Source organism: Phaethon aethereus (assembly GCF_964289735.1).
Source record: "Phaethon aethereus genome assembly, chromosome: 1".
NCBI lineage: Eukaryota > Metazoa > Chordata > Aves > Phaethontiformes > Phaethontidae > Phaethon > Phaethon aethereus.
The window spans coordinates 151,547,689-151,575,603 of NC_138575.1; the positions used below are offsets into that span (position 1 = coordinate 151,547,689).

The 27,915-nt window shown below is 40.3% G+C and overlaps 1 protein-coding gene across 4 annotated transcripts in view; it reads right to left on the bottom strand.

Annotated features, from left to right (window-relative positions):
* Positions 1–605: 605 nt before the first annotated feature.
* Positions 606–27,915, bottom strand: part of UXS1 (UDP-glucuronate decarboxylase 1) — a gene marked incomplete at its 5' end in the record, with an annotated part of 63,603 nt that continues 36,293 nt past the window's right edge. For 2 of the 4 annotated variants that reach the window (XM_082014424.1, XM_082014423.1), the window contains 9 exons: positions 606–1,338; positions 3,389–3,488; positions 5,603–5,664; positions 7,091–7,151; positions 8,359–8,402; positions 12,595–12,714; positions 23,653–23,774; positions 26,148–26,207; positions 27,582–27,686. In XM_082014424.1, coding sequence (XP_081870550.1) covers positions 1,207–1,338; positions 3,389–3,488; positions 5,603–5,664; positions 7,091–7,151; positions 8,359–8,402; positions 12,595–12,714; positions 23,653–23,774; positions 26,148–26,207; positions 27,582–27,686 — 806 coding nt within the window. In that variant the 3' untranslated portion in view covers positions 606–1,206. The remainder of the gene's footprint in view (positions 1,339–3,388; positions 3,489–5,602; positions 5,665–7,090; positions 7,152–8,358; positions 8,403–12,594; positions 12,715–23,652; positions 23,775–26,147; positions 26,208–27,581; positions 27,687–27,915) is intronic. The other 2 variants (XM_082014426.1, XM_082014425.1) reach the window with 1 other exon arrangement.

Here is a 27,915-nt window from a genome sequence, read left to right on the forward strand (position 1 = left end):
GAGTGGCACTAAGAAAAATGCCTTTTGAAGACTCTCTGCCAATCTCCCCTCCTAGGTATCCAGTCTTAGGTATTAAAAATAAAGGGGAACTATTAAATATAAAGGGAATTGTATTTTTTTGTTGTTTGTTTGGGTCGGGGTTTTTTTTGTTAATATGACAGGCATAGTTATCAAAGTTGAATGCATTTACTGGCAATTTAATAACTGCTTAAAATAGAACTATTTCCTCAGTTAGGGAGGCTGAAGTTAGACTCTACAGCTTAAAAAAAATCTTACATTCCTGCACCACTATCAACTATCTGAACTGGAATAAATCATGATGTTTTTGTCCGATCTATTTCAACAGACATTCTGCAGCCTTTCCTACATACCTGTTAAGAGACAAGCAATGAAAGACCAACTTTATTGAGTCCATTATTTGCAGGCTGTTACTTTCTAATACAGTAAGTGCACAGATGTGTAATGCCAGAGAAGTGCCCACAGTGAAACCCTGAAACTAGTAAATAGAAGTTTCAATATTTTATTAAAATAGCATATTCAACCACTGTAACCAATAATACATTAACTTTATTCCCAGAGTATGCACAACACAGTAGTGATTCAAAATATCCTTATCCATGGTAATCAATGAAAATATCTCAAATTCAAGTTTACAACTAAAACTAAACCTTTGAAAAAATCTCTCCTTTAAAGAATACATAAAGCTCTCATACAGAATTCTTTTAAACTCCTCTATACTTAGATGTCTGTGTCTCTCACCTGACAATACCACTAGCTTTTTTCTTATGCATAGTAGAACATCTCTTATTTTATAGTACCCATTTTATAAATAAATTGGCATTTTCCATCCCGTTTGTGTTTATCTTCAGCTTCACAAAGAAACCAGTAAATAAAACTGTCAAGGACAGTCACAACAAAATGATCTCACAGCAAGATATAAAACTTGAAGATACTAAAAGATGCGTCTACTCTATTTTACATAAAAAGACAGATTTAAAAAGTGCAAGGCAAGATTTGCAGGGGAAGGGGAATATTTGTTTGTTATTTTTAGGCACATCCACTTCTTTAAAGCAAGCTTCAGAATGAAATTCCAGTTTGTTCTTCATGATACCTGTTTCAAAGTCTCTCTCAAAAACAAAAAAAAAAAGAAAAAAAATTACATCCGTCAAATGTCAAGCAGGGAATTTCCTGTCCAACTAATAGTCTTCAGTTATGTCTTGTTCTTCCTTTTTTCATCCTTGCGGGTTTTGGTTTGGGAATATACTGATTGTTCGCCTGATACTCAAGTTCTTTACGGAAGTAATGAATTGCTTTATTCAAACCTTCTTCCAATGGGACCTGTTCCCAAAAGTGAGAAGAGAATCATATCAATCTAAGTTCACATCAGCTCTTTTCACAAGGGTGAAATTTTTTAATACAGCTCAAAAGACTGTGAGGAAGTCTCATCCTCAGCCAATATAAGTATTAGCAGCACCACACACTGGTTACATCTCTACACTGCTAATGCATCTTAGCTTTTAAACATCAGATAAATTCTCTGACATAGTAAGTCAAAAAGTCCCAACAAATTTATGTCTCATCAGATGGTTATGACTGGTCTGTTTAGTGCCAGAACAGACTTATGTAATTGTACTTTCAATTCATAATAACTTTGAAAGAGATAAGCTCACAGAAATTTAAGCCCTTTCTGTTCTTAATGACTAAAGATCCTCTTTTGCAGAATCTCACAGAATGGTATATAGCACAGAAAGGTATGAAGGTGGTGGGGTTTTTTGTAGTTTTTATTTCTTCAGTGTTCCACTGATATACAGAAAAAGGGATAAAAATTATCATCCAGTATCTCACTTGATATTCTTAAACCCTATGCAAATAATTGTAATTCTTTGTATTCTATGCCTGTATTTAAACAGTATGAGATGTAGACAGGAACAACAGAAATACTACCCACTTTTCTCAGGAGCCATATGCTCTGACATACTTGCTGATACCATCATCAATACAGGAGGATAAAATCTACTTGCTTTGACATACCAACACTGTCCTGCTACTTCAGAGTAAGTTTTGGTACTGAATGTGCCAAACACAGAAGGTCAGAAGTATAAAAGTTAACTGTTTTAAACCTTCTGTGATTGTAACACTTGCCATCACCCTCGTGCTTTCAGGCATATTCTATCAATATCTGGCGCCTCTGTGAATCCTTTCTGAAGCTACCTTTTTCTATTAATAAGCTTACATTTACTAGATAGATTCACATGTTTCCTGGAAAGAATTTTATCTGCAAAATTGAAAAAGCTTACAAAACACTGTGCGAGGTAGAATGGGGAGCTGGCTAAGAAAGTCACATCCTTTCTGGGGATTAAGTAGATCTTACCTCCCCAAACCAATCAGCTATGCCTGGTCATACACTTGTACAGTTAACTTCACAAAAAAGGTTGAGAAAGGAAAAAACAGCAACCATGGCCATTTTTCATTTCTTGCGTATTAGCTCTGCAGAACAACCACAATCTTGACGTCACCTCAGATGGCTGGTAACTAAGCTCTAGAGGTGGACAGACATTATTATGAGTGGTGAGATGTTAGACTAACCCTCAACACATTTTTGAGCTTATCAACACACAGAACAAGCTCTGAAAATCTCTACGTATGATATCTGTAGTCCAAAGTAAGGACTTCTTATTCTGGTTTATTTCAGTCCACCAGCATTAAAAAAAAATAATCAAAATGTATCATCTCTCTCTGGCTAGCTTCTGTTTTGCCAGAGTTTCATGTACTTCCCTTTAGACAAACTCTAAAAAGCTGAGCACTTTTCTGGCGCTCATATTTGTCCCTAGTAATCCAAAAAATCTTTTTGGTTACAATGATGTTACAGATCATTTCTAAAATAGTCTTACTCCAAAGATTGTCTAAAAATATTTTAATAAAATAAAAGCAATTTTTTTCCTTCCATAATGCATGTTGCCACAGCAAAACAGGAATGAGGATTGTAGGAACAGCAAATTCATTAGTGCCCATAACTATGTACCACATATTTCAAAGGATTCATTGGGCTTACAGAAGGGTAGTTACTTCATAATATATATGTGAAAAAGTTAGAATGCCTATCCTAAAAATGTTTTTTTTTTTCTCCTTAAGTCTATTACAAATGCCAATGCTAATATGCTCTTCTGCATGGCACAGGCCATATACAGTCTTACCCAGCAGTTCTTGAATCGTGAGCTAGGGCAACATATGAGCGAGAGCCTTTTAAACAACTCTCCTGGAGACTGTGTTAAGCAGATATTCTGATAACTGAAACATATCATGATCATGTGGTCCTCCTCCCCCATCCTCCTCTGCCCCGCCCCCCCCGTGTTTTTGCACACAACAACAATAATACAGCTGTACGTACCACAGGTTCCCAGCCAAGCAATAGTTTGGCTTTTCTGATGTCAGGTTTTCGCTTCTGAGGGTCATCCTGTGCTTCCGAGAGAAACTGGATTTCACTTCCACTGCCTGTTAAACAAGAAACTGTGCATTATCATCTGCAATTCACTACGCTTTGCATTCACATCTTTCCTACCTACTGGAGCATCAAGTCCATCTGCAGCTTTCTGCTTCATAATTCTACCACTGAAATGCTTTCCACAGACATAGCTATACTGCATGCAACAGCTGGGTGAACCACCTGTCCCAGAGAAACATGGATTCACAAATTGTATCACAAAGCTTTTGGCAGGATTCACAAAAAGGAAGTTATGCTTGACCAGTCTAACAACCTTCTATGATGAAACGAACGACTGCCTCAGTAGCCAAGGGCAGAGCAGTGGATACCCTCTACCTTGACTCCAGTGAGGCTTTTAACACTGTCTCGCTGGGCATCCTGGTGGACACCAAGTTGAATATGAGCCAGCAATATGCCCTTGCCACAAAGCAAGCAAATGGTATCCTGTGCTGCATTAGAAGTGCTGCCAAGCAGGTCGAGGTAGATGATCTTCCCTCTCCACTCAGCACTGATGAGACACATCTGGAGGGCTGTATCCAGTTCTGGGCTCCCCAGTACAAGAGACAAGGGTATACTAAAGAGAGCACAGTGGACAGCTGCTAAGATGATGAAGGTACTGCGGCACCTCTCTTATGAGATAGGCTGAGAGAGTTATGACTGCTTAGCCTGGAGAAGAGAAGGCTGAAGCGGATTTTATCCTTGTGCACAAATACCTGATGGGGGAGTCAAGAAGAGGAAGCCAGGCTCTTTTCAGTGGTGCCCACTGACAGGACCACAAACTGAAACACAGGTGGTTCCTTCTGAACACTGGGAAATGCTATTTTACTGTGAGGGTGACTCAGCACTGGCACAGGTTGCCCAGGGAGGCTGTGGGGTCTCCATCCTTGAAGATACTCAAAAGCTGTCTGGACATGGTCCTGGGCCACTGCCAGCTGTAGGTGGCCCTGCCTGAGCAGAAGGGTTGGACCAAATGACCTCCAGATGTGTCTGCTGACCTCAGCCATTCTGTGATTCTGTTAGCACTTTTGCATTGTCAGAGGACTTCAATTCCTCTTTGCCCATATTCTCCAGTCTGATTTAAACAGCAAACACAGTACTTGCCTTTCCTCATGACAATACACAGCAACGGGACAATGTCTCTAGCATATAGTTTACATGCCACATTACTGTGTGATTTTATGGATGTAGAACTGAACTGCCTCTCCAGGCAGACTGAAACAGATCAAGTTGTCTGTGAACAGACAAATGGAGGTAACAATTATTGTATGTGCCTGGCGTGCTGTGATTTTCAGTTTCCTTCCCTGATCTGTGGATTCATAGATGTTTTCCAGAGGGCATAGTCCTCTATTAGAAACATCAGATGCATCAGTTTCTGTACTGTTTGTTTGAACTTGTCTTTTTCAGATCCCTCAGAAGCATCGCTGGAATCTGCAGACTAAAAACCCTTGGCTAATGGCATCAGTATGTTTCATCTCATTAGGAAGCCACATTAGAAGACTAAGCACAGCCCTTTGCTTCCATTCTTGAGAGCTGTGATTTGCTACAGGTATCAGAGCAAGAATGAAGAGAAAGCCACAGTGTTTTCTTCCCAGGCACATACAAGGGAGGTGCTGACAGCCCTTGCAAGAGTCACTGGTAGGTCAATGAAAAGTAAGAGAAAGACTGTCACCACAGCATGAGGTTTTTAATGGTAGTGGAAGGAGAACAGTCTGCGTAACTGTGAAGAACCAGCTTGCTGAAGTATCTGTATTTCAGCTAAGATGTTATGCAAGACATTTTCATTTATGTGTTTTACATTTCATTTACATATTGTCCTTGTGCCAAAACAAAGCTAAAAAAATGCATAAACATTACAGAAAATAATAGGTATAGATCGCACAGACACATAGAAAGAATGCATTCATTCTACCGTTTGTGCAATATTTTACATACAATTGAGAGGATTTGGATTATCATTAATATTTAATTACATGATTAGGATACAATTAAATGCCTTTGATAAAGTTATTAAGAAATCCAAAGACCAATTCAATTATCCATATATTACACAGATTAATAAAGTAATAATCATCTCACGACAATAAGTACTTCATAAGCTTTACTAAGAATTTCTTATCATACTCACCAACAAGTTTTTTAATTAACTGGGCAAATTCTAGGATAGTGTGCTCCTCTGGGTTTCCCTAGAAAGAGGAGGGTTATTCATTACAATAACAATTAAACAACTTACGACATGCTAGCTTTCTGACGTGATATAATTCTAACAGGGTCATGTTAAATTCTGAAAAAGTTGAACATTACACAACTTTGACAAGGTCCACGCTGATTAGAAAAGTTGTCCTCCCTTACATTTGCCTTGGTAATTCAATGTATGCAGGGGGGTGCTCAAAAACATCTGTCTGTAAAGAATGGGCAAATGCACCTCAATCACAGTAAAGGCACGTGCCACTCAGCAGTCCACACAACCACACCATGAGTTTGAAACCTGGATTCAGGGACTTTGCTGAGTTGGGGACAGATGATATAACAAAGTACTATGCTAAATTCTCAGTTCATCCAAAGCTACGAAACCAAACTAATTTAGCTGCAAACAATTGCTTCTGCATTTACTACAGCTTACATATCAATATGTATAAGGGCTACTTGCTCTCCTATACAATATTCCTTTTCTTAACTCTCTTTTTTTTTAACCAACTTGCATGTGAACTCCTGATGAACATTTCAGAGCAAACTGCTGAAAGCTTCCTGTTACATTAGCTTGTCTTCATCAGACTCAATTCCCTCCATCCCTAGCTTTCTTTGTTGCAAAACTGTTCTTTACTCCATCTTGTTTGACCTAAAACTGAACATGTAGGTACGTATAGATTTAAATACTGATTTTTATGGAGACAAAACATATGGTGGGGTTTAAAAACATCATCACGTGGATAGAAACATAGAACTGAACACAGTAAAAAAGGAAAATCTAGTGAACAACTGCCCTCCAGAGTTGAATATCTGATTTGGCAAAAGTTGGCATACACAGAAATGACCTGGCATATGCATCCTTTTTCCATTCTTATATCCACTGCTGAGAGTAAGGTGACAACAAATGGGACAGAACAAAAATCTTATTAGAAAAGTTACATTCTAAGCAGTCTTAATCAATATTAGAAAATTATACAATCAAATACCATCCCATTTCTCTCTAATCAAGGCTAGTATGAAGTGATTTCTAATTATTTAAAGCTAAGTATTCCTTCAGTGCTTTTTTTTCATTAAAACCAAACTTCAAAAATTTCCTTGGTGTATTTTGCATGCCCCCCCCCCCCGCTCATATTTTGCTCATTTTTTTATAATATTCTAATTACATAAATCTTTTTTTGCTAAAACAAATGAAAAACTCTAGAAAATCTATCCTGTTCTTGAAACTACAAGATCTCAACATGTAGGGGCTTAATCTTCTTATTTATAAAGAAAATACATGGAAGAATACATTATTCATAATGAAAAGAGCTTTTTTTGCTCCATTTATTTCTTCTACAAATCAGCATCAGTGACGAGGAGGAAAACAGAGGTGATGTTGGCCTCTGCACAGGAAACACAGCAGAGTGAAGCTCTCATACTCACCAAGTTGACAGGACTGCTGACATTGCTGTTCATCAACGCCACCAACCCATTCACAAGATCACTATAAAAAGGGAAGAACAGACTGAGGCAGTTTCTACTTCCCTGCAGATAATATTCTTGTCTAAAAAGAGACCTGCCTCCTCAGAGCTCCAGTAAAGCAGATCAGGCGGCTGAGGAATGCTGATATAAGATTTACAGTGTGGTGGATGTTTTCTCAGCTGCTGTTCCACAGTCCCTATTGTAAGAGGGTTAGTTTGAAAGGGTGATTATCTTCGGGATACACTGGTTATAGTTCATCTGAACATATGAAAGAATATTAAAAAAAATCAAGTTACTTAAGAAAAAAGTACTTCCTCTTCCCTCCAGTAGCCATGCATATTTAGAAGCCCATTTCCAACACAGTTCAAACAAAATAGAGTAAGTTGTAATACAGAGGCACATGACAGCACCACCTGCTTTGTGGTTTGCTGTTTGTCTTCTCACTTTCAGAAATTCTTAATCCAAGTTTGTTAAAACCCAGTATTTTGGTGCTACCTCCCCCCAGCAAAATAACCCAAAGTTATTTTGGATTATCAGCAACAAACTTAGCAGCTTGCCCCTGGCCATACAAACCCTGATCCCTTTCATTATGAGTTATAATCAGGAAAAGAGTGGCTACTTTGAACTGATGGGGTTTCCGTAGCGTCTGTCACCACTGTTGTAACTTTCAGCAGAAGGAAAGAACATTTCCAAGTGGAGAACGACTAGAACAACCCAGAAGCTGGGCACGGAAGTTTGTCTAACACGAAAGAACAAAAGCTTCTGAGGAACAGATTCGCTTTTTCGTAGTGAAAGTACATTCTGGCCTTGCTTTACACTTCAAATACCAGCTACAGCAATACCTGCACCCCCCGCCTCAGCCGGTGGCTTCCCGCCGAAGGCCGGCGCACGCGCGCTGCCGCCGGCACCCCCAGGGACGGCAGGTGGCAGTGTTGCACGGAGACGCACGGACGGACAAACGGCTCGGCCTCGCGCACGTCCCTGCCCGTTACTCGCTCCCCCTCGAAGGGAAGGGCACGGCACATCAGCATTTCCGTTGCCAGTTCTAAACCAACTAACGTTTCGTTTCATGGCACTTTTATTTAAAACTTCAGCGTCTGCCTTCTGAAAGTATAGCTGGCTAAGAATGAAGGCAATGCCTCCGACGGAAATGCAGATGCATGCGAAGCTGGCCAAGCTCAAAGGAGCACTCAGTGAAGTAAGTATCGGACAGCGCAAACAAGGCTTACCTGACATATTGGAAAGCTCTCGTCTGAGTTCCAGGTCCGTAGACCTAAAAAGAGATGGAAATTAGAAAAATTACATAAATATAAAAGTCCTCTCTAGCCCAATTATCTTTCCCTCACTGTTCTAGAAAAACGTCCCAAGAAGCAGCACCTGAAGACACAAGCTCGATGTTACAGGAATAGAAAAAGATGTGCTTGCAGAGCCTTTGGCAAAGTATCAGTTCTTTGAAGGTCATCTTCCTCTTGGATGTGTCGCCAGTGAACATGTCCTTAGGCATTTTGTTAACCAGAACTCCATGCATAGGAAACGTTCTCAGGGATGTAGGACAGAGGGATGCTTTGTCCTCTCCTGGAACACTGGAAGAGGCTGCAGCATGCGCTCGGCCAGAACAGAGCGCCAAATATTTAAAGCAAACCTCTGACTACTAAGACGTAGTTATGACTGGCAATTTTGATTTGTTCATTAACAACAGCCAACTTCAAAGTGACCACCAAATGTTAGTGGTCTCTCAAAAAGTTGTCAAGAGAAGTACCACTATAAGTGTTTGAAGAAATCAGGACAAAAAACAAACCATGTGGCTCTAGGTATTACCCTCCGAGGAAGAATTTCTAGAGGCTATGACTCCCAAAGTCACCTGTACAGATTTGTAACAAAATCTAAGAGGGGAAAAAAATAAATGTTTTCTCAGGTTATGTGCTGGCACTTTGGAGCAAGCAAGTTGTTTAAGTTCACCCAGACTTTAAAGTACACTTAAAGCATACATAATGGTATCAGATAACATTTTTTTTCCCCCCACAGTTTAACTGTGTGGAGTACTAAAGTCCCTAGAACATGAATACTTAAATACTGAATGCTATCTGTATGCATACGCAAGTAGTGAAAACACTGAAGTTTAATTGCGGACGCACACATCTTACTGTCAACCTGCTAAAACAGAAAAGCTTTTTGGAAGGACAGAATAGAAAGCATGTTTGTTTTCCTAGGGGACAGGAAAGGCAATACAATCAGTATACATGCCATCATGTGTCACTTGGTAAGCCTGCTGCTCTTGAGGCTGATTCAGACCGAAGAAAGTTCACATTTTGGTAGGCACTGTGTAACATCAGGGGTTTAAGAGTTTACCCAATAACGGATTCTGAGAAGAATGCACCAGGAGAGCACACTGACAGCCTGACAAGGCTCCCAAAGCAAACAGCAGATTTTATGCATGTATATAGAGCTTCCTGCTTGTTTTCTTTTAGCTTGTAGGGTAAGTTTTACGGAACTAAGTCATTTGTGCATGATTTCAGCGAAGTCATCCATGTGGCTACCTTTCCTACATGCAGGCAGTGGCTGGAAAATACAGTGTAGCTTCCTCCTCCCAGTATTTCTCAGTACCTCCTGATTTCTCTTAATAAACCCTTCCTTTACAATAATACAAAGCAACAATGGTCATGTTTGCACAGGCTATAGTTTCTTCAAAGTAAAGATTTTTCTCTCAAGAGACTATTTGCTCCATTTGAACAACTACTTTGAACAAAGAGACTGAATACATTCAGTTTCTAAAAAAATCAACACTTGGTATTCCTGTCAGGCAAATTCTGTAATGATACAAGGGTGAAATTTCTTTTGGTCTCAACTACTCCTTATTGCTGATAATTCATTTTATTTGACCTGGTCAGCTAAACAAGTCTCCCCTCAGTTCTTCTCTCAGATTCAGTAATTTTCAATGTCAGACAGTTACTCCCTGCAGAACAGTGATGTTGGGTAAAATGTTCTATTTTATCCTCTGTTACATTCTTGATAAAGTCTAGACAGCATGGCAGTTACAAACAAACAACAACCAAACAAACAAAAGCTTTCAATATTCTCTCCCACAGAACAGCACTGACTTCAGACTTCTCCTATTGATGCTCTAAGATATCCCATGGATTGTATGCTTTAAAACAAGAGAACTGCTTCATATTTAGTAAGGCTTCACAAGATTTCCAGTTAGTGTTCTTCAGTAAAACTTGAGAAACTAAGTATGAATGAAAAAATCATTTGAGAGGCCAAATATGGCAATAGCTCACTACATGCACTGGGGAACAAACTCGAAAAACGGAAGTACCTTCTGACCCTTCGTAGCCTAGAAAAGCTTTCTAAACAGCATTTAGAGGCTTGGACTTTATGCTCCAGGATGCTATCCTGGGAACATACAACACTGACAAACCAGTATACGGTTACACTTGTATTTTGATACAAGCAAGTCCTACAAGGATCAAAACCATCAAAGCAAGAAGCTCCATCTTCTTGTCTGCTTCTATTTGCTTAGTGTCTTGCAACAAACAGCATGCCTGAGTAAGAAAATCAAACTCTTTCTGCAGGAATTTGAGTGCTCTTTTTTTTTCATGTTTTGAAAGGGAAAAAAAGTACTGAACCCATGTGGTTGTGCAATTACCCTATTCAGTGATGAAAAGACTCCTATCAGTAAAGACTAGGCAAGCTGGGCCCACTGGTTTTGTCAGCTACCCAAGACTAAGCCCTGACATCTGCAGTCTTAATGCTGATTTCTATGACATATTAAATGTCATATGTCCTAGTAAGCACTGGCCATTAAGTCACAGTCAGCATCATACAATTCCTACTGTACTCTGAGCACTGACAGTGCTTTGTAGAAAAAAAAGTACATCTCTGGGGAAAAAGCAAATCTTTAGGAGATGCAGTGAATACAGCATTCAAATTACTACAGGCTTATTACTCTGAAAATAACCACAAGCCTAAACCAGAAATTTAGCAATGATTAGGAACAACAGAGTAGCCAAGATGCATCATTGATGAAATTAAAAAATAACAACAAATTGCCTAAGTCAATGATTGCTGATAAACAGCAAGCAAGCAAGCAAATGCTGACCTACAGAGTAGACCAATCTTTCAAAAATTATCAGTGTACTTAAGCCACGTGATGTGTATTGCTTTGCAGGCTTCTTTTATTTTTTATGAAGAGTTCTACATTTCACCCTGTCAGTAGGGTAGTGTCTACTACCCAAGTAGTGCAGGGGCTAGCCACATTCTGGCACATTATTTGAAAAAGACTAAAGTTAGGGGAGATCTATCACAGAACACCAAGCTTCATCTTGCTTGGGCATGACTTACTCCCTGGTCTATACTCTTCAATGTTCTGTCCAGTTTCAGATTTTGCTCTAGAAGAATCACGGTAGTGGGAGTTGCCACAAAACTTTCATCCTTTTTCTCCTTGGATTGTTTGCTCCTTCCTAGAGGAATTCCCTGGCTGAACTCTGGATTTTACAGACTCCAATAGAAGGAATGCTGTCTCAGTGTCAAGATAGCTGCCCCATGGAAATACTTAGCAACATTTTAGTTATTTAGCAGAAGCCACTGAGTGGTTTCCTGGCACTTCACTCTTCTGATCTAGGCAATATTAACAAATATTTATATGAAATTTCTGTTGTATGTCACATAAACTGTAAATGTTTCTATGAGCTCACAACTGGTCTCAGATCCCAAACTACTTATCTCTGTTTTAGGATGTCTCCTCATTTATTTTACATATCCTCATAGTCAGGCACTGTCTGTATAGCTACATTGCCAGCAGCATCTTTGGCAGAGTATTGGCCTGTGCCAGCTTTTGCTCTCTCAGACAACGTTGTGTATTATCAAAAGCCAAGGACCATTCACAGCAAGCAGTCTGGATATGGCAACTTGTTTTGTCAGAAAAATTCAGCTATACAGACGTGGGTCATGCCACACCAGTTGGTCAATGGTAACAAAAAACAGTTCTGTCCAGCTTTATTTACTAATATGTGATGTAGCCTGAAGGCACTGAATGTTACGTTATACATGGAAAATTTAGGCTGATCTCCAAGCTTGAAAAAGACATTTAGATGCCTAACTTCCAAAAAGGGTTCAGAGAAAGTTCCTCAACAGGATTAAGTACCAAAACATGATTCTGTTAGCCTTGTCATGCCTTATCCCCATAGAAGAGTTGTGACAGATAGAGATTCAAGTTCAGGATGACTAAAATACTTTCTCAGATCGCAGCTGGTAGCCTTGTTTCTTTCTGGGAAAGGAATACCAATATCATCAACAGAGCACATCTTTGAATATATAATTCCATACATTTGAGCTTGATAGATTAGAATTTTTTTTTGTGGAGGGAGAAACCTATGTGTTTTCTAAAACCCATCCTCTTTCATAGTACATGAGGATAGGATATAAAAATGAACAGTGCTTCACGTCACTAAGAGGTCATTACTTACTGTTAGTGGTTCTCCCTGCAGAGCTTGTAGGATAAAATTACTGACAACTCTACCATCATTCATATGCATTCGAGGACCAAAGGTATTGAATATTCTGGCAACCCTCACTTCAACTCCTTCCTGTAGGCAAAGAAAAAAGAATTGTTACTACCTTAGTAAGAGTGTCTTTCTTCCTGAAAGTGCAAATTAACTCCCTCCTGTCCAAAAGTGTTCTTAAGAATCCCTCTCACAGCTTTAACAAGCATTGTTTTCTCACCACAAAATACTTCTAACCTCTCCTCAGTGTTACTGGAAACTGTAGTGCATACAGCAAGGTAATTTATATTAGTTGTCAGTATTTGTAATGCAAACTCTAAATCAGTCCTAGAACAGCTGATTTCAGCACATGTATTTTCTTCCAACAAGAACTTGAACATTTTTCAATAGTACCCTTCCAACAACAACTCACTGCATCTGGGACTTACCTACAGTTTTTGCACATAAGTGAAGTCTCACAATCACCAGATACAGTACCAAGGTAGCATTTCCAAAGATTAGAAGAGTTGTAAGTATAAAGTAAGAGGATTTGTAACCACAGCCACAATGTTTCTTAGCTCCCTGCTACTTATTAGGGTGTGTAAATGCATGCATTACAGTCCATGTATATTCAATGGCTTATTTTTTTCCAAGAAACGGTTTTATCATTCGCAGAAATCCTTTCTGCAGGATATTTTGCAAATCTTCAAAGCAAAATGCAACAAATATGTGAAACTGGAAACAGTCTGGACAAAACGTTTTAACACTGGGAGACAGCAGACTGAAGTAATCTCTCTCTAGGTATTTTCTATTTATTGACACTTTCTCATTTGGACAAGCCGCAGTTCATGATAAAGCCTACGAGAAGGATGTTTGGCCTTTGTGAGCTGAAGCATGCAGTTGGCTCCTGATGAGTTCAGAGCAGCGTGGTATGCTGTAAACAGATAGATGCTACCACGTGAGAGTGATAGCCACAAGGGAGGGAGGAAGGTGTCAACTTCAGCCCAGGCCTATGCATCCTCCTCATACTCCCTGGTCCTCCCTCCTCCCAGAAAAAGCCATCCCTGTATCAGTCACAGGAAGCATTTTTCATCTGAAGCAAACTTTGTGCTGCTGATTCAACTGAAGCAACTGAAGTCATAAGCACAATGTTCTGGAGCTGCAAACATTCAGTTACTCCTTCAGAGGATACACAGAACATCTTGTATTTTCAGTGCCTTTTACTAAGGCTTAGACCAATGCTTGCCAATTTCCTGGAAGACATGAGGGTGTGTGGAAGAAGCGTACTGTTGGTACATCTGTGGCTGAAGGTTGCAGCTCACACATACTTCACTCAGGAGAGACCTGGAAACACATTTTTCTTGGAAATAAATGTAGCTTCATGTACAACAGAAACTTGTAGGAAAATCTGATCCTTTTCTCTTGGGTCTCCAAGTGATTCATGAACAAATGAATCCTCAGAGAAATTTTGTGAAAGCAATAGCATTAGCTTTTTACAGATGAGAGAGAGAGACAAAAGGTACATTTAAGACTTTAGCTATTACTTGATGTTGAGAAATGGTAAACACCAAGTAGAATAGGTAAAGCCCAACACTCTCTAATATGGAGAAGGCCAAACAACATCGAATTCTGTTTAACTGCAGATAAACTTTCAGTCGCCATGATCAAACATTGTTTATATTTGCAACTAAATTGTAAGCTAACGGTAACCAAGGAGGTAACTATTGTGCCATAGGAAAAGCTACAGTCTTGGGTCCTTGTCATACAACACACTTGCGTCCACAACAGAGCCAAAAAAATAACCTGACAACATCCACTTGGCCCTGCTGAGACATCCTGGAAAGAGCAGAAGTCCCTTCCCACGCAAAATGCACCAATTGGGAACATATTCTTTATTTCCTGTTAGCTGAAAAAGCATGGCAGTGTAACATGTCAAACATATAGTTCCAGCAGCATATTCCATTGCCTTCACTGTATCTGGAAATACATACTCTGACAGAGTTTCTTGTTCTTTGGTTTTGCCCAGCTCTCTATCTTAAAAAGGACACTGACTCCTTCAGGGAGGTATTATATTTCATGTGGGCTTTCCAGATATTGCCATTAATAACAAGTACAGAAGATGAGGCACTTGGAAGCTAGTACTCAAGATAAAAATAACTCATTAAACAATGCTGACCAAAAAGCCTCTTTTATACTGCACAAGCTACAGCAGCAGCCCTGTTTTCCAGTATTGGCTGGAAACTAGCAAGGGATCTAGAAAAGAAAACCAACACATTCTCTATAGGCACTTACTCATAGCCACAGTGAATCCCGTATTTCTTCTCCCTCCTATTTATTCCCCTCCCCCCACTGTAATGCTGTCTTTTAAAATGAGTAACTTTTTATTTATGGTGTCATCTAGCAAAGCTTTTCTCTGCAGTCTACTGCTTTGAAAAATCTATTTTCTATGCAGCTGAATTTTCACTTGTGCCTGTAAAACTGCCATCTATCTTCTCAAAAGAAACTCTTCCACAGACAAAGAGATTTTTGAGTCAGTAACTTAAAAATTGTCCTAAGTTTCCTTTCACCATTTCATGAACAACTCCTTTGAAGTGTCCTTTTTGCATGTTGACTAACTCTCTACTCCTTTTTGTGTTAACTGCCTATGAATACTTATGGTACACTCACCTGTTACTCTGAATATCAACAACAACATGTTAATTATGACTGACTATCTCCACTGTATTCCCACTAGTAAAGCCAATTACTTCCCCAGATTTGTGGCAGTAAGTCATGTATAATATGTTATTATATCCTAGAGAAAGGAGAAAAACTTCTTTGGCCCACATTTATACTGCTAAACAAAAGAGAGTTTAAGATTAATCCCTGACGCTGAGATCAAATGTGATCAGCTGGCTTCTGTCCTCATGGTTTAAGACTATGCCTTCCTATAGCAGATTAATCAGAGAGAAAGTTTCTTGTGCAATCCAAAAAAGAGTCAGGGAGCAAGCTAATAAAATGCAGCATTGTGGGCTATCAAAACACTTCAGTTCACTCTCTTATTTACCAGTATGGAAACGTTCACGTGCCTGTACAGTTGGAGAGGGAAGACAGAAAAGATGCAAGAAAGATTGTTACGGCTTACAGAGATACCTCCTCTGAATAAATACTCAGACTATTCTATAGCCATCAGTCAAAAAGCAGCATTAGTTATCCAGTCTCCCCTGCAAAACAAACGTTCATGGACTTCAGCATGAGCCTTTGCCACTTCGTTCTAGAGATCCCTGCTCCAGAAAGTATCAAAGTATCAAGGATGCTATGGTAACATCTTAATTTAAAAAGACATATTTTAGTTTTATAAGCTTTTTAAGAAAAGCTATCTCCTTGTGTTGACTGTCTCAGAAAACAGATCAATACAGAATACAACTCAAATGTCAGGAGGTTTCTTTCACTGAAGCAGCTTGAACATATGCTGTGTCTGTAATTCATAAGGATATCAGGCAAGCCTGTCTTACTAATTAACAGTGCTTCATTCTTTCTGAAGTCTGTGGATCTATCTGAATGGGAAGCATGGATTAGAACTCCCTGCATACAAAATCAGGAAAGGGAAAGCTGCAATTGTCTGCTCCCCAGCAGACAACTGGATTCACCAACAAAACAAAAAATCTGCCACAGAAAGCCCAGACAGTTGCATGGGTATCACTGTGACCTGATACAGGTCTTTATCAATATTTCAGCTAAAATTACTAAGATTGTTGCCTGCACCCCTTGCTGTATTAGTCACTGTCTTACTGATTGATATTTTTTTCCATGTGTTTCAGAGATCATTAACTAACTCTCAAAATTGTTCCCAAAACCCTGAATTATAATCACAGCAGAATTACTAGCACAGTGTTCACCAGGATCCATGATGTGTTTAACCTATAATACTCTACACTAAGGTTTGGTCCAAGATATTTTTTATATATATATACTGGCTATTGTATAAGCAAAAGTAGATTAATTTCTGGTTATTAACCGTGTTTTAAAATTGTTTTGCAAAAATTGTAATGCTGGGATCTGAATTTCATAAGCAGTAAAGCTCCTAAGCAAGCTAGGAAGGACAATCACAGTCATCTGACTACATTTCAGTCCCTGAATACAAACAAGACACACCTCCAGCACTCATCTTACAGTTGAAATATTATCATGCTTGTAGTTTAACACTTCCCAGACTAGAGAAGCTACAACATGTCTTCAAGGTCTCTTCATACCATTATTTATACCTCTTTCCTAAAAGTATGTCCTATTTCTAGCAATTGCCTGAGCTTGCATACCTTGTGTATGTACTGTACACGGCCAATGCAAATAGCCACAGGCCTGTTCCACCAACACTTTGACAGAAGACTTTGTCATTGGGAAGGGATGTGTACCCACTTAAGTGCATCTATGCCTGAATTACTAGGATATTCCTTTCAGACAGGGCCTTTAATTTCAGTATTTTTACTGTACAACATGGCTTCTGCACATGAGGCGGCTGATAACTACTGCAGTAATACTGAGTGAATGAGAGCTGTATCTCAGCTTCCAGTAAGTTTCCAATAAGGGTCAAGAATACATGCAAACAACAATATGTATTCCAAACAATTTAATTTTAGCCATCGGAATAATGGACAGTTCTCCAGAGTTACACTCATGAATTAGCGTAACAATGACAGTTACGGGTGAAAGAAAATGCCTTACCAATGCTTTTAGAGAAATGGTGGCTGTATGAGGAGGATGCATCTTACAGCCAAAAATAAGAGGTGTACCAAATTGAAAACACCACCAGAAAAAAAACCACTTTGCATGAAAAGCTGAACACCGCTATGGATATAATCTTATTCAAACACTGACTGAGCTTACTGAAGTCAATCAATCTCCAAAAACAGTTTAAAGTCTTCACGAGTTCACAATTCTATTTGCACAACAGTGCAGCAATATCAAAAGCAAGGAACCAAGTTCTCCAGCTACCTGAGGGAAATCAGAAGATGGGATATCTTACAGCACAGCAAGGAAAGAAAAAAACAACCTAGAGCACAGAGAGTATGGGAAGTATTCAGACTTTTCTTCGAGAAACTGATTGTATTTTTGATTATCATTGAAATACAGTCTTCTAACCTTGTCTGTGGTACTGCAATTGTTAATGGCACAGAGCAAGTAGAAGCAGTAGAGATACTAGAGCGTTTGCAAAACCATTGTGTCTGAATATGGGCCAGAAGACCTGGCAGTTTTTTCCTGCTTTATTTTCATATACTTTGGAAAAAGTGTTGCTCCACTGACAGAAAAAAGCCTCCTATAATATCTGTGCCATGTTTGTATTAGGAAGTTCTGACAACTCAGATAAAACAATACAATTTAGAAACAGATACTTAAATAATGAACCTCTCCACTTACAGAGGGGCTCCTATTACTAATGACACAGTGAAACAAAAGGTTGCATTTTTATAGTACTGCCTCAGTTACTGCAGTGTTCTTCTCTTTACACCTCACGTCCTCCAACTGAATGTTAGCAACAGATAGCTTTGGAAAACTACATGACACTTCTGCGGGGGTCACCTGGTCATAGAAGGAGATCAGGTTGGTCAAGCAGGACCTGCCTTTCATGAACCCATGCTAGCTGGGCCTGAGCCCTTGGTTGTCCTGCAGATGCCCTGTGAGCACTCTCAAGACCAACCGCTCCATAATCTTCCCCGGTACAGAGGTCAGGCTGACAGGCCTGTAGTTCCCAGGATCCTCCTTCCGGCCTTTCTTGTAGATGGGCGTCACACTGGCAAGCCTCCAGTCTTCTGGGACCTCCCCTGTTAACCAGGACTGCTGATAAATGATGGAGAGTGGCTTGGCAAGCTCCTCCGCCAGCTCTCTCAGTACTCTCGGGTGGATCCCATCAGGGCCCATAGACTTGTGGGTGTCCAGGTAGTTTAGCATGTCCTTGACTGCTTCCTCCTGGATTATGAGGAGTACATTGTGCTCTCCATCCCCGTCTTCCAGCTCAGGGGGCTGAATACCCTGCGGATATCTGGACTGGCTATTAAAGACTGAGGCAAAGAAGGCATTAAGTACCTCAGCCTTGTCCTCGTCCTTGGAGACAATGTTCCCCGCCATATCCAGTAGGGGATGGAGATTCTCCTTGCCTCTCTTCTTGTTGTTAATATATTTGTAAAAACACTTTTTATTATCCTTTACGACTGTAGCCAGACTGAGCTCTAGCTGGGCTTTTGCCTTTCTCATTTTGTCCCTGCTTGACCTAACGAGATCCTTGTACTCTTCATGAGTTGCCTGCCCCTTCCACATGGATGCGCCACATCCACACGTTTTTTGAACACTTCCAGAGATGGCGACTCCACCATCTCCCTGGGCAGCCTGTTCCAATGCCTGACCACCCTCTCAGTGAAGAAATTTTTCCTAATATCCAATCTAAACCTCCCCTGGCGCAACTTGAGGCCATTTCCTCTTGTCCTATCACTAGTTACTTGGGAGAAGAGACCAACACCCTCGTCGCCACAACCCCCTTTCAGGTAGTTGTAGAGAGCAATAAGGTCTCCTCTCAGCCTCCTCTTCTTCAGACTAAACAGCCCCAGTTCCCTCAGCCGCTCCTCATAAGACTTGTGCTCCAGACCCCTCACCAGCTTCGTTGCCCTTCTCTGGACACGGTCCAGCACCTCAACATCCTTCTTGTAGTGAGGGGCCCAAAACTGAACACAGGATTCAAGGTGCGGCCTCACCAGTGCTGAGTACAGGGGCACAATCACTTCCCTACTCCTGCTGGCCACACTATTCCTGATACAGGCCAGGACGCTGTTGGCCTTCTTGGCCACCTGGGCACACTGCCAGCTCATGTTCAGCCGGCTGTCAACCAGCACCTCCAGGTCCCTTTCCGCCGGGCTGCTCTCTAGCCACTCCTCCCCAAGCCTGTAGCGTTGCATGGGGTTGTTGTGGCCAAAGTGCAGGACCCTGCACTTGGCCTTATTAAACCTCATACAGTTGGCCTCTGCCCGTCGATCCAGCCTGTCCAGATCCCTCTGCAGAGCCCTCCTACCCTCCAGCAGATCAACACTCCCACCCAACTTGGTGTCATCTGCAAACTTACTGAGGGAGCACTCGATTCCCTCATCCAGATCATCAATAAAGATATTGAACAAGACCGGCCCCAGAACCGAGCCCTGGGGAACACCGCTTGTGACCGGCCGCCAGCCAGATTTAACGCCGTTCACCACAACTCTCTGGGCTCGGCCATCCAGCCAGTTCCTCACCCAGCGAAGAGTAAACCTGTCTAAGCCACGAGCCGCCAGTTTCTCCAGGAGAATGCTGTGGGAGACGCTGTCAAAGGCTTTACTAAAGTCCAGGTAGACAACGTCCACAGCCTTTCCCTCATCCACTAGGCGGGTCACCTGGTCATAGAAGGAGATCAGGTTGGTCAAGCAGGACCTGCCTTTCATGAACCCATGCTGGCTGGGCCTGAGCCCTTGGTTGTCCTGCAGGTGTCCTGTGAGCACTCTCAAGACCAACCGCTCCATAATCTTCCCCGGTACAGAGGTCAGGCTGACAGGCCTGTAGTTCCCAGGATCCTCCTTCCGGCCTTTCTTGTAGATGGGCGTCACACTGGCAAGCCTCCAGTCTTCTGGGACCTCCCCTGTTAACCAGGACTGCTGATAAATGATGGAGAGTGGCTTGGCAAGCTCCTCCGCCAGCTCTCTCAGTACTCTCGGGTGGATCCCATCAGGGCCCATAGACTTGTGGGTGTCCAGGTAGTTTAGCATGTCCTTGACTGCTTCCTCCTGGATTATGAGGAGTACATTGTGCTCTCCATCCCCGTCTTCCAGCTCAGGGGGCTGAATACCCTGCGGATATCTGGACTGGCTATTAAAGACTGAGGCAAAGAAGGCATTAAGTACCTCAGCCTTGTCCTCGTCCTTGGAGACAATGTTCCCCGCCATATCCAGTAGGGGATGGAGATTCTCCTTGCCTCTCTTCTTCTTGTTAATATATTTGTAAAAACATTTTTTATTATCCTTTACGACTGTGGCCAGACTGAGCTCTAGCTGGGCATTTGCCTTTCTAATTCTGTCCCTGCTTGACCTAACGAGATCCTTGTACTCTTCGTGAGTTGCCTCTGCCCCTTCTTCCAGAGATGATAAACTCTCCTCTTTTCCCTGAGTACCAGCAATATCTCCCTGTTCAGCCAGGCCGGTCGCCTTCCCCGCCAGCTCTTCTTACTGCACATGGGGACCGCCTGCTCCTGCGCCTTTAAGATTTCCTTCTTGAAGACTGTCCAGCCTTCCTGGACCCCTTTGTCCTTCAGGACTGACTCCCAAGGGACTCTCTCAACCAGTGACCTGAACAGGCCAAAGTCTGCCCTCCGGAAGTCCATGATAGCAGTTTTGCTGACCCCTGTCCTTACTTTGCTCACAACTGAGAATTCTATCATGTCGTGGTCGCTAAGCCCAAGACGGCCTCCAACCACCACATCTCTCACCAGTCCTTCTCTGTTTGTAAACAGCAGGTCCAGTAAGGCACCTGATGTGTTGCTTCAGCTCTGGAGAATTTCCTTACAGATCAATGGTATGAGAGGAAAAACGAAATCTAATTCACAAAACACCCTTAATATGCTAAACATTTAAAATGCTGTGTATTTGTATTTATGACATGCCTACGCAAACGTACTAGATTCCTCCCATGAAGGCAATGTCAGATTCTGACTAGTATTTAAATTAATCTGAGTTGAACAGGGCAAGGAACTAAAGCTTCCTGTGGCTTGAGAAAGGTTCCAGGAGGTACTTCCACTCACACTGGCTGACCTACATTGTCACATGAATTTATGCAGGGAGAGCTGTTCCCAGAAGCCTACAGCAAATATCCTCTCAAACCACACACTCAGGTGCCTCACATGGGATGAGATGAGCTTGTGTACATGCTTTGAATTTGTGAACCCTGCATTTCTGCCCCAAATATGTCACTCCCCACCTCTCCTTTCAAGCAGATGCTTATACATTACTGAATGCTACTACTGCCCTTGGCCTCCTTGATAAGAAAAGTTCTGCTGGACTTTTTTAAAGACAGCAGTTGTAAAAAGGAGATAAATTAAAAAAATGCTTAATTCATAGGGTCAAATAAGAGAAGAAAACAACACTGCCAGTAGAAAAGAGCACACCAAAAAGATCTTGGTCAGGACAGGCTACTGAGGACCTCTGACTACTGTGACTAGAGTAATCTTTGACTAGATTCGAGAACTGTTCTGATTCAAACAGCCTGTCTAGAAGTATAATGTAGAAGTTAATTTTTATTTTACAATAATAACAAATCTGTGGAAAGAAATGACAAAAAATGCAGAAATAACTTTGCTTGTTTCTTCTTTTTATTGAAGCTGAGAAGATTCTGGAAATATTTTATCCTAAAACCCTGTAAAACCAATTGCTTTAGGCTAGGTCACTCCTGTCTGAAAACCCTCTTAAAAGCACAATGCTTATTTTCATAGCAGAAGTGAGACCTTTCCACTAGCGAAAGATAATGTTTCCTCCGCTAATAACAGTTATCCTCTAAACTCTGAAAAACAAACAGCTGAACAGTATTGAGAATATACCTGAACGTGAGACAAGCTTGGGCAGATTTCACTAGCCCATAATAAAGTACAAGAATTATCTCACAGAGCTGCCTCTAGGACAGAGAACTCATTTGCATCATGAGTTTTCATTTAATGTATGTGTGCACTGCAGTTACACCTTACAAACTTTTACTACCCTTTGTAAATCCTGCATAATGACTCATCCTGTGGCTTTAAGATACAGTCCATGATTTTCAAAATGACCTACAGTCTTGCCGTTCTAAAAGAATACTGCAGTGTGTACTACAAACTTGCAAAAAATTCAATACCCTACAGCACAAGAATTTCTCATAAAAACTATGACATTCAACTGCAAACAGATTTCCAGACCCACGAGGAATATTGTCCTACAGTGAACTATAGAAGACATCATCCTGAGCAAGAGCAGTAGCCCCATATTGTATATTAAATGATTTAAAAGAGAACAAAAGAGACAGGAACCTCTGCCTTCTCTGTTTGGCAGAAGAGATAAGAGAAAATTACTACAACCTCTGTACTAAAATACCATCCCTAAAGTCTTACCCCTAAGTTTAATTCTGTTTTCAAGGTTTTTAAAAGCCCTTAATACTTTATTATATAAAGGTTTAAAATTCTACAGAATATACTAAGTTTTTTTGATTTATATCTTTGTATATTAAGGCTGCAAACACTAAGAAACTGTGATATGATTTTCTTTAGTATGCCATATTTTCTAATCAAATAGTCTCCCAGAGACTAGCTGAACAGCAATTAAATAAGGGAAGAATCACATACTGGTAAAGGGTCGATGCCAGGTTAGTTAATAATGAATTTCTACTTCTTGATTATAAACCCCACAGAAACTGGCATGTATCACTTCACAAACATATTTTAAATTGCATTTTTAACCTCATGTTACTGTATTTGTCTAAAAAAACATATTACATAGCTGAGTATTCATGTCTTTCTTTAAGGGCTGTATTTACACCTATGTAATTTTAAGACATTTCTAAAGTGATTTAAAATACAATGCTCCTATATGGGTACTCATTAAAGAACTTCCTCATTTTTACCTGTATATTCTGATTTCAATTATGCGTATTAAACTCCCCACGTTTATCAGTAATGACCCTATTCATCAAAGCACTGCTCAGTTACAGGACCAACTTAAAACAACTCTGTTACTTGACTCACAAATGAGTAAGGTCACCTCAGTTTAATATGTCTAAAAACTATCTATGACACTGAAAGACATAATATGTCTATCAAGAAGGCTAAAGCACATTTTCTTGAAGAACACTGCTCATCTGAAAAACACAACAGATGGGAGCAATAAAACTTCTGCATTAAAGAAAACAGATTTTGCAGCTCCTGCTCAAGACATCCTCTTTTGCCTTCCTACCCCTAAACACTCATATACCAGTTTTGCCACACATTTGGCCTTCATAATTACAGGAAATTCACTGAATCTGTTAAAAATTTAATACCTGCTTCATGTATGCATAGCACATGGTTTCTGCAACCCGCTTCCCTTCATCATAGCAGGCTCTTGGACCTATTGGATTCACATGGCCCCAGTAATCCTCATTTTGGGGGTGAACTTCAGGATCTATGGGGAAAAAAAAGCACCTTAATTACCTTCTATCAAAAGAGGGACTATATATAATGAATCTTTCAGTAGTTCATTGGAGTTATACAATTCAACAGCTTCTATCTGGAGTATGCATTTAAATAATACCAAGTTTCAACACTACTCCTTAAAAGTGTATCCACTAGAACCATGAAAATGACAGTTACGAAGATGTGAGACTAGTAAGATAACTGAGTACAAGCATACAACAGCCATCACCTGCTTTCCCTTAAAAGACTGGGCAAACAGAGGGTTAAATTCAACTCTTCTCTGCAAAAATGGACCGAGGTAGGGCACAAATAAGACTCTTATCTAATGTAAATCAGAGGAAACTTTATAGGTTATGTAGACAGCACTTTTTACTGTATTTGGAAAAAAAAGAAAGTAAAGCATCTTCAAGTTTTATAAAATAAGAAACAAGGAAAGCAAAATGGACAAAATAGAGAAGTACTGCATTTCTTAAAGAAGAAAGAGGAGCGCAATGTACCACAATGTACTTGCTATGTTTCTTCTGGTTTACCCTAAGCATTTTTACTAGCTATCACTGGGCACAGACAATCAGGTTAGGCAGTTTTTGGTTTGACTCAATACAGAAGTTCTTGATTACAAAAAACAACCACCAACCAAAAACCTCCTAGGAATCTCTGTGCATGCGCATGCTATATGCTTGAAACAATATAATCACTTTGTTACATTTCCCCACTTTGCTACCTGTGCAGCCCTGTCCTCTCCAGGTTTGAAGTTTGCATACATTACTACAGAACTCTCAAGTGTTACCGGCTGATTTTTGAAACAACTTTGACAGTCAGTTCTAATTAACCCTCTCAGTTTTTATGCTGCTCACAGACACGATTACATATGAATTCCTGCCACAGAAGAGCCACAGAGCAATGCTAAAGGCAGAGAGGTTTTACATGATTATAAAAGCTTGTAGCATGCTTAAAAGGGCCCCAGAAGGTGCTGTGATCTGAAAGTCTGCTTCAGTTTATGTCTCCTTTCTGTCAGAGCAAGCCCTATGAAGCACTTGGAAACTCTCTATACAACACACCTGAGGATCTCCTTAAGAACTCCTGTGGAAAGAGCTAAAAGAGATTTTCTGACTTTATTTTCTGTCCCTTATTTTTCAGCAAAACGGCTTTGTCTGTTTAGCCAGATGTGCGATGTGAGTAGACTCTCTCCACTGGCTTTACTAGCACAACAAAGACTGATAATGTGAGTTCAAGTTTTCCACTTCAGCAGGCAGACTGCAGCACAGCAGTGAGGCTACAAAATCTGGTGTGTGTTTGGTTTTTTTGCCTGTGGGTCCCCTGCTCTAGAAGGGAGTTTGTTCAATTACAGAAGAGTCCTTGGGACTACCATTTTTCTCTGTGGAGCCTGACCATGGATAAGCAAAGGTGAGAGAGGCAGTAGGAATGCTGCACATGGTCAAGCTGTTTATTTGGTTGCCTGGTCATCTTAGTGGATCTCTTAGTATTTACTCTGAATCTGACTGAAGTTATTCCACCAAAAGTGTACTCCTTGAGGTTATGGTTTTTGTCCTTCCTCACTTTTTCCTCACAAAGTTTTGTATCTTGTTACAGTGATTAATATTTTTTGTTTGCTTGTTTGTTTTTTAAAGCCTAGACTCTCACAACTACCGATGTTGAGCTGGTGACTGTGCCTGAATATCTCCATTAACCTTGCAACATTGCTAGTATCAATTAGGCAAGAGTTCACAACAGCAGGAAGTTTCTCTAGTAGGCACACAGTCTGTTACACAACCCAAGGAAGCACTAAAGATTCTCATTGCATCTAGCTAGCAGTTCTGTCAGCTGTTCTCTCACTACTTCACTTCTCAGTAACAGTATGAGGAGGATGGAGAGATACGGCACTATTGCTGAGTATTACATTTTAAGAGACACCACAACAGCCTGCATGCACAATCACTATTTTGTTAGCTTGGAGGTTATGTCCCTGTCTCTTACACACTAGGGCAATTGCTAAATGGTAACAATACAATTCATAAGCAACTGGGGAAGAGACATGCAGATTTACTACTGAAATTATCTTTCTTCACAGGTTTTCGTTATGGCATCTGGATTTCAATTTGAGTTCAAAACTCAAAATTCCCCCACAAGCCCTTTGGAAAAAGAGACATAAACTAAGACACAGGAAAGTTAGACAAAGTCAGCCTCCTTCCACCACTTCAACTAGAGATTTAAAGCAGTACTAATGTGAGAAGTACATCTGATAAAGAAATCGAGCTGAGACAGTGATGAAAATCTATCATTCTATCACCTGACAAAAGGTTTGTAAATACCCTTTTACACAGTCACATCTCAAGAGCTCTAAACACTGTTTTATCCTTCTTACCTCCATATACCTCTGATGTAGAGGCCAGCAGCAGCCGTGCTCCAACACGTTTAGCTAACCCTAAATTTTGGGCAACAGGGAAAGAACAACATTATTAAAGCAAGTGCAAGAATCTTTTAGTCATGTTAACTGCTGTAGTGTGATCTTGTTTTACATGTTTTAAAGAAAATTCCATTTCTCTCTCTAGATAAATCTAGCTGTAAATCACATCCATAGCTCCCACTCCCAAGCTAGAAAACTTGAGAAACAGCAGAGCAGCACCCACATGTGTGATGTGTTTGCTTCTGGGACTAAAAGTTACACTGAACCAAGATCCAAGAACTTAATATATTACACCCTAAATAAAGGTCAAGGAAGCACAAACCCTTCCAGTTATGAAATCAGGATCTTGAAACAACACACTAATTATTATGACTACCAAAACTTAAAGATAACCTATATAAAGAAACTCACACAGAATAACACGTAGCAGGACAAAATCAATCATTTTCCCTTTATTATGCCCCTTAAAACTGCCTGGATGATCCTACCCATCACCTGAGATTATTCTGCATTCCATTTCAATGACCTTCTGGCCTTCAAATTGGCATGGCCAAAGAAGTCTCTCACCTATGCTGTACAACTGTCTGGTACCTCAATAGTTTCTAAATCACTTAATTCTCTGAATTGTACTCACTAGAGTGTCACTCAAATGAGAAACTCAGCTGAGATAATGCCCAGGAATTTTTTTGCCTCATAATAACTCTTAGGATCACTGACATCCAGTTCAAGCTGCAGTATATGCCAAATGAATCAAAGATGGGAGAAAAAGTAGTGAAGGCTTGAGGGCTTCTTTTCATAGGCCCATTCCCCGCATCAAAACCAACAGACAAAGCTGAAAATGTTGCCTTGTAGTTATCTAGCATGAAGCTAGACATTAAACGTTGTTGCAGAATTTGCTAGCCATGGCATGCGCAAGAGGGTGCAGTACTCTTGATGTTCAGGGTTTACAGAGCCAACACAGTTCCACCTAGTTCAATGTTTGCTGTGGTGGAAAGGAACAGTCACTCATGCCAACCGTGGGCATGTTCCACAGTCACCAAGGTGAGAAGTGCAGTCATGGACACAACTTTACTATGAAAATTCCATGCTCTTAATTGTTTCTATGACTTCTGTAATTATTGCACAGTTATGACTCCATAGTCAAGTTACAGGCATGAAGTTTTTGTGCTTTGATAGCTTTTTGCATGTTGTCAAGAGTTCACCTGCAGATATATTTAAAGGAAAAGTACAAACATCTTCAGAGAGAGGAAAAAAACCCCACCTTATTTTTCTTAAAGAATCAACGTTTTAAAATGTTCAACTCATCTGCTTCATTCTCCCCTCCCTCCAATAACTCTGTCCAAGTTACATTATGTCTGACAAAGATAAGTAAGTGGAAATCTTTTTTCTTACCCAGCATGTTTAATGTCCCAATAGTGTTGGTCTTCAATGTTTTTATAGGATTATACATATAATTTGGAGGAGAAGCAGGAGATGCTAGATGATAGATCTGGTCCACTACAGAAAACCAGAGAGGGGAAAAGAAAGTATTATTATTTTCTCTTGTAACATATTGAATGAGAAAACATAAGGTTCAAGAAACAAGTACTTCTTTCTGCGTTTCCTAACATTGGAACTCAGCACTTTTGTTACTACAGTTTATATATATGCGCAAACCAAAGCAAGACTTAATCTTTAGTAAAACACAAAGCAAAGCATAGTATATATCAACACTATTGACACAGAT